Source organism: Adiantum capillus-veneris, chromosome 13 (assembly GCF_014529385.1).
Source record: "Adiantum capillus-veneris isolate H3 chromosome 13, ASM1452938v2, whole genome shotgun sequence".
NCBI classification, from domain to species: domain Eukaryota; kingdom Viridiplantae; phylum Streptophyta; class Polypodiopsida; order Polypodiales; family Pteridaceae; genus Adiantum; species Adiantum capillus-veneris.
Genome location: NC_140943.1, coordinates 49,501,582 through 49,514,095, shown reverse-complemented (window position 1 = coordinate 49,514,095; position 12,514 = coordinate 49,501,582). Strand labels below are relative to the sequence as shown.

Genomic DNA, 12,514 nt, shown 5'->3' with positions numbered 1-12,514 from the left:
ATCGCATGGCTGCCAACATGAAGTTCCCTGAAAGGAGAATTTACTTCACCTACAGGGGAAAGAACATGTATATAGATGCTAGTGAGCGTGGTCGCACTATTCCACTTGTAAATCCTCTTTCTTTTGATAAATCAATGAAGAGCTCAGTTTCTGCGTACATGATTTATGTCAAAGAGTCTCTAAAAGCTAATAATGTTTCATCAAATGAAAATGATAGGAATCAAGAAGAGTTAGACTTGTCTACTTTTCTAAAAGGATTCCAAGATGTGTTCATCGATGATATCCCTATGGACCTACCTCCAAAACGAGGGGATGATGACCATCGTATTGAGCTCCTTCCAGGAAGCTCACCGCCTAACAAACCTCCTTATCGAGTCTCACAAGCTCAACAAGAGGAGATTATGAGGCAAGTACAGGAATTGGTAGACAAAGGGATGGTGAGGCCTAGTTCCTCTCCCTTTTGTTCTCCAATCCTTTTAGTACAAAAGAAAGATGGTACATACCGTATGTGTGTGGACTATCGAGCACTAAACCATATCACTATCAAAAACAGATTTCCCGTGCCTCGGGTAGAAGATCTGTTTGATAAGCTACAAGGCTCTACCTACTTCAGTAGGATTGACCTTAAGAGTGGCTATCATCAAATAAGGATAGTGGGTGAAGATATCCTAAAGACCGCGTTTCGCACAACATTTGGTCTTTATGAATATCTAGTCATGCCTTTTGGCTTGACTAATGCACCAGATACTTTCAATCGTCTCATGGAGAAAATTTTTAGACCATATCGTAAATTCACTGGAGTGTTCTTTGATGATATCATCATCTACTCCAAGTCTTTGGAGGAACATAAGCAACATCTCCAAGTGATTTTTCAAGCCTTGAGGGAGAACAAACTTTTTCTCAACCAAAAGAAAAGTGAATTCTTCCTTCAAGAGATTCAATATCTAGGTCATATTATCTCTCACGATGGTATTCGTATGGATCCATCAAAGTTAGAGGTAATAAAAGCATGGCCTAACCCAAGGAATCTACATGAGCTAAGAAGCTTTATTGGTATGTGTGCATACTATAGACGCTTCATAGCAAAATTCTCTCAAGTAGCAGGACCACTACACGACTTAACAAAGAAGAACGTTAAGTTTGTATGGACTGCTAAGGAGCAAAATGCTTTTGAAAAACTCAAAGAGAAGCTTACCTCCCAACCAGTCCTCGTGCTTCCGGATCTCTCAAAGCCATTTGAGGTCCAATGTGATGCGTGTGGTGATTGCCTTGGAGCGGTTTTGCTTCAAGAAGGGCATGCCATAGCATATGAGAGCCGAAGGCTCAATAGTGATGAACGAGTCTTGGGCATTTATGAGAAAGAGCTTTTAGATGTTCTACATGCCCTAGACACATGGAAGCACTACCTATTGGGGACTCCATTTATCCTACGAACCGACCACCAAAGTCTCAAGTATTTCATGACGCAAACCAAGCTTTCCGACAAACAAATGAGGTGGGAAAATTTTCTTTCGCAATTTAATTTCCATATTGCTCACATAGCTGGTAAGCACAATCAAGTTGCCGATGCACTTTCACGACGACCAAAAGTTAATGCGGTGTCTATAGCTACTCACAATGATCTATCCTCTATGATAGATGAGTATGCTACTGACCCTGACTTTAGAGACATAATGCCAGCCCTTGCTTTGGGGAAGAAAGAGGAACCATTCACCTTGCAGGATGGTTATCTTCTCCACGGCAATAGGCTATGTTACCCATTCCCTTCGTGAGAAGGTTATGTATGAATCCCATGCTCCTCCATATGCAGGGCATAGAGGTATTCAACCTACTCTCCGAGGAGTAGAGACGTATTTCTATTGGCCTACCATGAAAGTGGACATACAAGAGTATGTTTCCAAATGTGTAGTATGCCAAAAGACCAAGTATGATAGAGGGAAGCCACCTGGATTACTCCAGCCATTGCGTATTCCAAATTCACCATGGGAGAGTATATCCATGGATTTCATCTTTGGATTACCCAAGTCTATCCATGGGAATACAGGACTATGGACAATAGTCAACAGGTTTAGCAAGCAAGCACATTTTATTCCTGTCAAAAAGACTATTAAGGCACATCAAATGGCAACTCTCTTCATATCTCAGATTTTCAAGCACCATGGATTACCCACATCCATCGTGTCAGATAGAGATCCTAGAATGACCAGTAATTTCTGGAAAGGTCTCTTTGAAAATCTAGGAACAAGATTGAATTTCTCTTCGGCCTATCACCCACAAACGGATGGCCAAAGTGAGATAGCCAATCTTACGATACTCGATCTACTCAAGACTTATGTTACCGAAGTAGATCAACGCTCACAATGGGAAAAGTATTTACCTCTAGTAGAGTATGCCTACAATAATACTGTACATACTTCTATGGGGAAAGCACCTTTCGAGATCATAGAGGGAAGACCTAAAAGTCCCTTGCTACTCAAAGTACATGGGAAGATCATCGCCGCCGATGAGTATAGCCGTGACCTACAAGAATCTTTTCAAAAGATTAGGGAGGCTATAGCCATCTCTCAACAAAAGCAAAAAGATGCTGCTGATAAGCACAGAAGAGCCTTAATGTTCAAAGAAAATGATTGGGTCTTACTCAAGTTTCTTAAGGCTCGATTAAGGCAAACGACGGGCAAAAATCCTACGGGCCATCAAAAGTATTATGCTAAACTAGCAAAAAGATACTATGGTCCTTTCCAAATCTTGAAGCCCATCAATGAGACGGCTTATCAACTCAAGTTGCCCAACCATTGGCTTATACACAATGCCTTTCATGTAAGCCTGCTTAGGCCCTACAAAGGAGAGCCACCAACTGAACCAATTATTGAAGACCCTCCCGAAGTTGAAGACCAAGAAGAGGTGCTACAACCCGAAGCTGTCCTTCGGCATGAAGATAAGGTACTACGACATGGTAAGATAATCCGATGGTATCTTATTAAGTTCAAAAATTATCCTTTTGAAGATGCTAAATGGATGCAAGGAATACAACTTAAGGATAGTATGAACCTTGTCAATGCTTACAATGCTACATTAGAGTAAGCAAAAAGTACAACTCTCTTTTAAATGACTCATGTTTTTGTCTTATAAAACTATTCCTCTTTTTAATTGTGCACAAATTTAACTAGTATGCATGCTTAGAATCATGTTTGTGATGACGACGTCTCTCAAACACCGAGTAGAATTTGTCACTCTACTTTGGGAGAATGAAATGGACTAAAGAGCAGACATGCTTGCGGCAGCTATGTCTCCCAAGCACCAAATGGATTAGTCATCCATCTTGGAAAGATGTCGTAGGGTAAAAAAGGGATCCTCTACCCACTAAGTACGATTGACTAATGACTAAGGTTTTATCTCTTCTACCTCATAGTCGAGGACGACTATGATTTCAAGAGAGAGGTAATGTCATAAAATCTAATATCTAACCAACCCAAATGATTTTCTCTTATTAAATTGATCACTTAATGTGGGAGAATAAATGGGAACAAGTGTTAAGATATAGATATGTGCTTATAGATCTATCTCAACACGGGGCCAATAGTAAAGGGGCCCAAATGGAAGATGGTCTATCAAGAGCAAGGCTAACCAATGGACCATAAGACCTTAGGGTTAGCTTCATTGAAGACCTCCAATAATGTGTGTAAAAGTCCTTTGACCTTAGGTAAGCTAGGGTTGAGCTTGAGGTGGGAACCCGGCCCAAACTCAAGGTGCTTGTCCTGCTTGAGGTGCTTGTCATGCTTGAGGTGCTTGATTAAGATGCTTGAGGTGCTTGACTAGCTCCATGCTTGAGGTGCTTGACTTGGTGCATGATTAAGGTGCTTGAGGTGCCTTGAGAAGCTTGCCTGAGATGCTTGTGGGAACACCCCCTACTTCAAGTGCTTAGTCATGCTTGATGACTAAGGGGCTTGCTCATCCAAAGTCAAAAATATCCCTACAAGGAGGGGGGCGAGCCTACAAGGGGGGGGGGATGAGAGAGAACACACACACACACACACACAGACACACAAGGGAAGCCCCAGCTTGAAGAGGCAGCAAGGACACTTGTCAAGTTCCTCCCCATGTTGCCCTCATGGTGTGCCTGAAGCCTATTGGTTGGCCACCCAAGGGGTCCAATGATAATTTATGATATTTAATTAATTGATTTTGCATTTATCAAGTCCTCTCTCTCAAAGGGGAAAGGGGGACACTTGTCCCAAGGCTACCCATGTTGCTTGTGATGGCTCCTGCTTGTGATTGGCTAGGCCTGGAGGGGTCCAATGAGCTTCAAGCATGAGCTACAAGGGGGGGTCGACCCAAGCAAGCTAGGGGGATGCTTAGGGGGTATCCTCACCCACACACACTCACAAACACTCTCATTGTGTACTATGCAAAGTGCAAGAGCTCCCTCTCTTTCTCCAAGTAAGTAGAGGTTGAGAGCCTACACCAACACTCTTGGCTATGGAGTGCAAATCCATCCAAGAGCCATGCTTCAATGCTTGAGCTTGCCATCTATTTCTTCTTCATTACTATGCTATTATGTATACTAGCACAAGAGTTATGATAAGTGAGGAACTAGCTCTTTCTCGTATGAAATGTTTCTTCTTCCTCTTCCCTGCCCTCATTCCCTGCTAGCTCTCTCCACCTTCGAAGGTGTTTGAGGTCTTGGGACTGAGGCTTGGTATAGTTAAAGCTTTCTTCAAGTTTAGGTTATGCTATGATGATGATGTATGAAGCTTTCCATCTTCATTGCGTCACCTAGGTCACAAGGAACACAAAGAATGTATTGTAACAAGTCTCCCTTTATGGGAGAAATCATAATACAAATGCCTATTGGAGGGGGGACCGGCTCCACATAAATCCGGTCCTCAAATGTTGTCATGTTCTCTAAATTCTCTCTCTTGCAAAAGTATTGTCTATGCCAAGTTAACTAATTGCTATGATTATGTTGCTATCTTCAATTATGTCAACCCGCTATGCTCACAAAATCATTTCTTGAAAGTACTCTCATTAAATTTCGCTAATCTCAAATTGAATAGGCAAATTCCATTACAACATTAGTGGAAGCTTTTTTCCAAAGCACATAGCTTAAAAGTAGGTCTCGTTATCTGTTGTAAATTGTTACCGTAAGTTTAGTCTTTAGTCCTCATGTGTAGACTTCATTGATTGTACAATTACTACATTGGGTTGGGCACAATCCTCATAGCAAGACAACACTATAAGCTTGCTGTAAAACTACCAACCGGTGGGCAATGGAAATTACTATAAAGTCTCCAAAAATTATTGCTTAGATAGCTCTATAAGCTTGCTTTTAAACTACCAACTAATGGGCAATCTACTAACATAATATGGCGGAAGGGGGAGCCCTTTACACGTGTCGCAATCTGCGACCTGAAGACTAAAGTCCAAAACTAAAAAAAGCCCCTTTGCACGCGACAAAAAGACCGCCGAAGGCAACCGGCCGTACTAGATAACTCTGTAAGCTTGCTTTTAAACTACCAACTGACGGGCAATGTAAATTAATACAAAGTCTCCTAACTTGACAATGGATGAGATAGTAGATGCATAAAAAGACATTCTTGTCACAACCACTTCCTGAGATATTGGATTGTTTGCTTGTTTGAGCCCTCCTCTCGAGGTCAAGATGTGGTTGTCTACTATCATCTTACATCTCGACTCGTGAGTCTTTGGGTGGGAAGCCTCCCCCTAGGAAAAGATCTTTGTTATCTCTGCAGTAAATTTGGCACACCTAGAACTTGGCAAGGAGTTGAAACTTCAAGGGCCTCTTTAAATTGAATGCTTGGGTGGTGGTGGCTCGTGGATGTCATCGCCTTTCCCAACTGTGCACCACATTGCACAATGCAAAAATCAAATGTGATCACCGCCTTGGATACCCCTCTCTCATCCTCTCTCTAAACTATCACCTCTCTCTAGTTTTGAAGAGAAGATCATAATAACTAAAGAAAAATCTCTCTTCAAGAAGAGAATTAGAACCCTCACTTTAATGGAAGTTAACATAAGTCACACACATTGCTTAATGTTGGCTATTAGTTATAGCCATCAACCCACATAATAGAATTTCCCTTTCTCTCACTAGAAATGCCTCTTTAAAAATCACAAAAGCAGATATTTTGAGAAGAACAAAGCAGATAATTATTTAATTGTGGGTTAATTCCTGCGAACGTAAAAATTAACAAAATTGTATGTTCAATTCAATATCAATTCTTCATTGAGAATGCCCAATGCCCATTTCCTGTCCTTGGCATATAACCCACAGTTGTACATCTATGTTGGGACAAAGGCGCTCATTGTTATGAGTCTCTACAGTGGACTTTCATTATAAATCCCATATTCCTGCACTCATTGCATATATGCAGTAATAACTCCTATCCTTTTATGTCTTCTCTCTCTAGGCTAGCTTTTGTCGGCTTTCTCTCGCTCTACTGTCTGATCCAGCACCTTCTCTCATGTCGCCTAACATGTGTCAACCTTTCTCCAAGACACTTCTCTCTTCTGCCAGCCTTGAGGGGAGGTGCTATAGCCGCTTCTGTTCTCTCTCTCTCTCTCTCTCTACCTCTTTCTCTCTGGAGTCTGGAGTCCCAGACTCCCAAGTATGGAATGCCTCTCTATCTACCTACAATGTAATGTTATGGGAAATGGGTCACTCTCCAGGTGAGCCCACATGGGTCATGCTCTCTCTCTACATGGGTGATGACTCAACTGTTTCCACAGTAGCATCTATTCTCTCTCTCTCTCTCTCTCTCTCTCTCACACAGTGCACACACATACACACTGTACACATGCACACACACACTCCCCGCTCCCGCAACGTCTCTCTTCTGTCGCTCTCCAGTTTGTACAAGTGCTTAGCAAGCTCGGTATCTGTGGGTAATTTCGTTTGTGGGTAAATGCTGTCATGAAACAAGCTTAAGCCAAGTTTCTCCTGATCTTTGTCATCTCTGTTAGCAAGTTCCCATCGATGAGCTCAACGGTAGGGCTCCTTTACACACCTCTCTCTTTGTCTGTGAATGCGATCTTCGCTCTGTCTGCCTTTCTCTTCTGTGAATGCGATTTTTCACTTTGTTTTCTTCTCTCTCGTCTTCTTCTTCGTCCTTTGTGCATACTCTTCGTCTTCATTGTTCTCTCTGCCTTTTTGGCTGTGGCTATCTAGTCTGAATTCTTACTTTTGCCAATGCAGGTCTGTGGTGGCTACCTTCGCGGGGGCTCCGTTTCGTCACAGCTACAGGTACTCATTTCTTTGTGTTTGCATGTCTTCTACAGATTTTTTTGGGAGTTTTAAACAAGCCCTGGGCGGGAGCTACAGAGCCATAGCGACATTTTGTGTGGAAGTAGCATGAGGGCTGTTGGGTATAGGCTTCCGGATGTATGGGTGGGTAATGGGGGCTCTCCAGCAATGTTCTCCATGTGCTCATTTGCTCTCCACTGAGCCAAATTGCAGTTGTACGCTGCTCAACTTGGGTTGAAATTGGCTAGCTGGGCTTCACAGTGTTGATCCACCGCAAACTCCGTGTCTGGGATGGAGAGAGTGTGATCTCCTTTTTAAGGAGCTAATACTTGTCATGGAATGCAGTAAGTATTATGCCTACTGCTTGTTCTTTTTTGCACAAAGTTGTGCGGAGAGGATGATGCATGTGTCGACAGATCCATTGAGCCTCTTGTTTGGCGGAAACAAGGATTTCAATCCATCTTAGCCAATGCCGGGCTCTCCGCATGGGTTGAGTTGCTGAGGAGGGTTCCTCTGTTTGTTAAGTTACTTGCAGCTTCAGTTCTGATCAGAGAGAAGATTGAGTTTGATTAGTCACAGGATCCCATGAGCCTGCCCATAGGTGTATGCCCTCGGCGATCGTGTATCGACTCTCTGGTGATGCGCGGCTAAGGGGTTCATTCCACACATCATTACAGGGGTTGTGCAAGTATAATTGTACTGTTTGCTATTCTCTGCGTGTAGGAACCAATTCCTGCTGCAGGAATACTAACTTTGCATTTGGAATTGTGGTTTGCACATTTCAGCACGATCGTCTGTCTGTGGCAAACTTCTGCAAATACCTAATTTGCCAGCTTGATGCTTTACACCTCGTTGTTATACTGCCTCGTAGCTTGAACTTGAGTTTAAGGGACTTGAAAATTGCCTATTAATGTTGACTTTGCATCAAATTGTTTGTTGAGTTTGTTGTCAGAAGGATGCATAATATTTCCGGTTTTTTATCTCTCGTTGTGCAAGTGTAGATTGTAATGTGCTTTTGAAAGCAGTACAATTATAAAATCTTATTCATGGATTTGGGAATCTCCCATTTTTTAAGACCAAAAAGAGGAAACCAGACTAACATGCCATACAATTGAGTGTGCTACCGAGCACAAAATTTTCCGTCATGATCTTCGAGTTATAAATTAATTGTAAAGTTTTTGACCATTTATCCCAAACCTTTGGGAAATTCTCATATTCTTTGATATGGTGTTTCATTGTATGTTGAGTCTGCTCAAATCACATATTGGAGAAAGAATTTTTTTGTATTTTTCCCCTAACTCCTCTCATCTCTGGTTGCAGTGCCGTTGAGAATTTTCCCTGATTTTTCTGAATTGTAAAGATGGGGAAATCTGGCAAGTTGTTCAAGTCCCTTGTTGCTGGCGTAAGAGTTTTTAAGTCCCCATCAAAAGAACGACCTGTAAAGGACGATAAAGAACATGCGGTAAGCCTGCTACATTATGTTAGCATGTGAAGTCTACTTTTTTCGTTGGAGGTCAGATCCAACTTGGTTTTTGGTAGCAGAAGAGGAGAAGCAAGGACAAATGCTTTGGAAGTCTGGGAAAATCTGCTTCTCGGAATCGTGAAGTAATCACTGCTGTGGCCACATCACCAGAAGCTATTGAGATTAAGTGTGTGCAAGTGGAAAGCGAGAAGCTGAAGGATGTGCTACCGGTACCTGTTGCAGAGTCGTTTGCGCCAGAACTGTATGGTGGGAATAAAGCGCCAGCTAAGAGTCCAGATGGGGTGATTAATTGCAGTGGTTTTGTTCAGCTCACCCCTGCAGGCTCAAAGGAACTTTCCGCTTTCTCGGATCAACAAGAGTGGGCTGCTTCAAAGATACAGGCTGCCTTCAGATGCTACTTGGTAGATTCTTTTTAATGGCTTAGTACATACTCATGCACATCCATATCTTTTATATATATATTTTATATTTTGGGTTTGTAGTGTAAATTTTCTGGTTGAAAAATGAGATATCCTGGTAGTAATTTCATTGGACCTTATTTTTCAAGGTAGATAATTGGGCATTTTAATTATAAATCCTGGTACATTTTTGGCATAAAGCCCACTTAGTCTTATTTTATTAGATTGACTTAAAAGCCAAGGCCAAGAAAACGATATTTTTTTTAGCAGAGTCGATACATTGTTCTGATGAGTTGGACAGCAATTATGCATAAAGGATCTCTCCACCCGCAATGTTGTATTAATAATTGGTGTCAGACTCTTTTGGCTTTCTGTCTGATGGATGCCCCACTCTCATTGCTGAGAGGAATTATCTTATTGCAGGCCCAACGAGCTTTCCGCGCATTAAGATCTCTAGTGCGACTTCAAGCATTAGCTCGAGGACGCATAGTGAGAAGGCAGGCATCTGCATCTCTGCGATGTGTCAATGCCTTGATCAGGATTCAGGCTCTTGCTCGAGGTCGGCGGGTGCGGAATTCGGAGCTCGGTCAGCTGGTTCAGAAACATATACAACAGACAAAGCAATCAAAGAAGAAATCACCTGTAAACCTTCACATCCCTTACTATGGCTTTGTAAGGTCAAACCTATCTGTTCTCTCAAAGGTCGAGGTTTGCTTGTTGCATTACAGGAGGGCTGGGTTAATAGCACGGCTACTGCTCAGCAGTTGCATGTGAAGGCACAGGTCAAGCATGATGCGGCGACGAAGCGGCAGCGTGCCCTTGTTTATGCATACTCTGAACAGGTAAATGTTAGTATCTGTTGCTATATGATGCTACTGAAAGATGTGCTAACTTAAACATCTGTGGATTCAATTTGCTTCCAGCTCAACCGACGCGCACAGAAGGTGAGCTCTTCCTCGGGACTTGAGGGCCAGATTGACAAAAGCCTCTGGATTTGGGCATGGCTGGAGCGGTGGACAGCTGCTACTCCGAAAGGGGGCTCTGCTGCCATAATTCCTACTAGGGACGGCGTTTCAGTGACTCGAAACATTGAGAAGGGTAAGTCTAGTAGCAAGGGAGGCAAATATTCAGAGAATCCAAGGAAAGAACGGAGGAAGTGGGGTGAGCATGCAGAAAGCATTTCACCTCTTCCTCAAAGGGACTTCATTTCTGAAGAGTGTGAAGAACCGAACACGGTAGTGGAGAGGGAAGATGAAATAAAGGCCTCACCAGAGTCTGAGAGACCAATTGGAACTCCAACGGCAAGTGTGCAAAAGCTTATCTCACAGTCACCAACACCAAGTCCATCGCCTCTTTCACCCTTGAAGGAGGGGAATGATCTAGCAGCTAGAGGAATTAGTGTACAAGATCTTCAACCATCAGCCACTGAAATGTTCGGTGATATGATACAAGCAACGTCTTCAAATTGTTCAGCTGAAGCTAAAATAGCGATTCAGTCCATTTCTGATACTTCTTCGTCAACAGATAATGGTACCAATAATGCATCAGAAGCAGAGAAAACATGGCAATCAGACGCTTTCCGCACTTCAAGTCCATTAACTACATCACAAGTTTCACTCTCAAGTAGCAATGTGGGCACAACAAATGGGCATGCAGTATATGTTCCTACTGAATTATCCCATATGGATTCAGATTCTCCATCTACAGAGTCCAAGGAAAATTCCTTGTCGGCCTCCTCATTTTCACCTCTCGAACAAGAAGCATGCACACCATCAGAGACAGTCTCAGCCATGGATTACTCCAAGGAAGTGAGCTCTCTGGGCTTCTCGGTAGTGGCGCTTGAACCACCCATCCCAGAATCACCACACGATGCATTTTTGAGTGGAATGCATCAGCCTGAAGAGGTCATCCAAGCTACGAATAGGGATGCTAGTATGTGCGATCCACATGAGGCTGCCCACAGCGTCAACGGAGATATGGAAAAGCATATGAATGAGGAAACTGGCTACAGCATTGATGGTTGTGTAAACGAAGTTTCATGTGAGGCAGGTGTTGTGATAGAGGAAGTGGGCCTAAAGAACAATGATTTGAATCATGTTGATGCTTTATCAGAAACCAATGGAGGATGCGATGCTTCTGAAGTCTCGGTTGGTGGGCAATCCACTGAGGTTTCAAGTAATAACCCGAGTGGCGTATGTTTAAGGCATGAACATACAGAGTGTACATCTCCAAGTCTTCCAAGCTATATGGCCACAACCAAGTCTTCGAAGGCCAAGGTACGCATGCTTACGAGTCCCAAGCCCAAGTCGGATTCACCAAAACAGAAGCTGGAATCTCCGAAGCCCAAGTCAGACTCGCCCAAAACGAAAGTTGATTCACCCACCCAGAAACCAGATTCTGCTTCAAAGAGGCGGCACTCGCTCTCAGCACTTGATGGTGGCAAGGTATCTCCAGGGACTCAAAAACCTGCTTTCCATGTGCGTGCGAGCAGCAAAGGGAATTTTTCATCATTGAAGGATTTGAGCACTGACAACTTATCTCTGGCAAATGGAGATTCGCGCAGGCATGGAAAGTAGCAAAGAGAGAATTGCACAATAAACATGGGCGACTGCGCTAGCATTTTGAGGAGTTGTTGCTGGCAATGCATGTTCCATCAATGTTTTGTGTAGTATGGGATGCTCGAGGATATGAACGGAAGCTGTGAGGTTGTACCTGCGGGCTTTGCCTTGTTCCTTTCATGTTTACTCTCCAGTGTGTGCATCATGCAGGACATGGTGAACTTATGTGGTGTTCCTCCTTAATTAGTATACACATTATTACAATTGTCAGATGTCAAGTCTTTAAACTAAGATTCCTTTCAAAAGATCCTGAATGTATGCCCACGTGAAGGGCGAAATCCAGGAGTATATAGAGATGCCATCAGGAGGATCTCCTGATGTATATAGAGCAGGGAATTGTAAGGGGAGAGAGACTATGTAGATGAAAATGTTGAAACTTGTTATCATAGAGATGGTATAGGTAGAGCTAGAGCCGAAACATATATAGGAAACGATGCTCGTCTATTTTCTAATAGGGAGTTTATAGCAATACACAAATATACGATGGGATACAACTATCTGTTAGGCTTGTGTTTGTACCCTTTCTTGAGAGGGACATCCTTCACTGTAGACGGGTGGGAACATGCATTAGTTGGACGGCTAGTACAATCATTAGGATTTGGCATTCACTAGATAGATTTATCATTCTAATTGTATAATTTGTAGTCATTCAGAGCTTAGTTCGGGTACCTTTAAATAGGATTCATTACTTCGTTTTGTGGGCTAGTCATTTTGAAGTTTAGAGGTACCCTTTTGTGCTTAGTTCGCCTACCTT

At 42.8% G+C, this 12,514-nt stretch overlaps 1 protein-coding gene across 2 annotated transcripts; it reads left to right on the top strand.

Annotated features, from left to right (window-relative positions):
* The first annotated feature begins 6,626 nt into the window (after window positions 1-6,626).
* On the top strand, window positions 6,627-11,972 carry LOC147443959 (uncharacterized). 2 transcript variants are annotated; one of them, XM_086526745.1, is made up of 7 exons: window positions 6,627-6,687; window positions 7,214-7,261; window positions 8,582-8,723; window positions 8,804-9,145; window positions 9,566-9,784; window positions 9,871-9,984; window positions 10,066-11,972. In XM_086526745.1, the coding sequence occupies exons 3-7, from the start codon at window positions 8,622-8,624 to the stop codon at window positions 11,716-11,718; spliced, it is 2,430 nt and encodes an 809-aa protein (XP_086382871.1). In that variant the 5' UTR covers window positions 6,627-6,687; window positions 7,214-7,261; window positions 8,582-8,621; the 3' UTR covers window positions 11,719-11,972. The 2 variants fall into 2 exon arrangements, with proteins under 2 accessions (XP_086382871.1, XP_086382870.1); XM_086526744.1 differs by lacking the exon at window positions 6,627-6,687 and adding an exon at window positions 6,793-7,006.
* The last annotated feature ends 542 nt before the right edge of the window (window positions 11,973-12,514 follow it).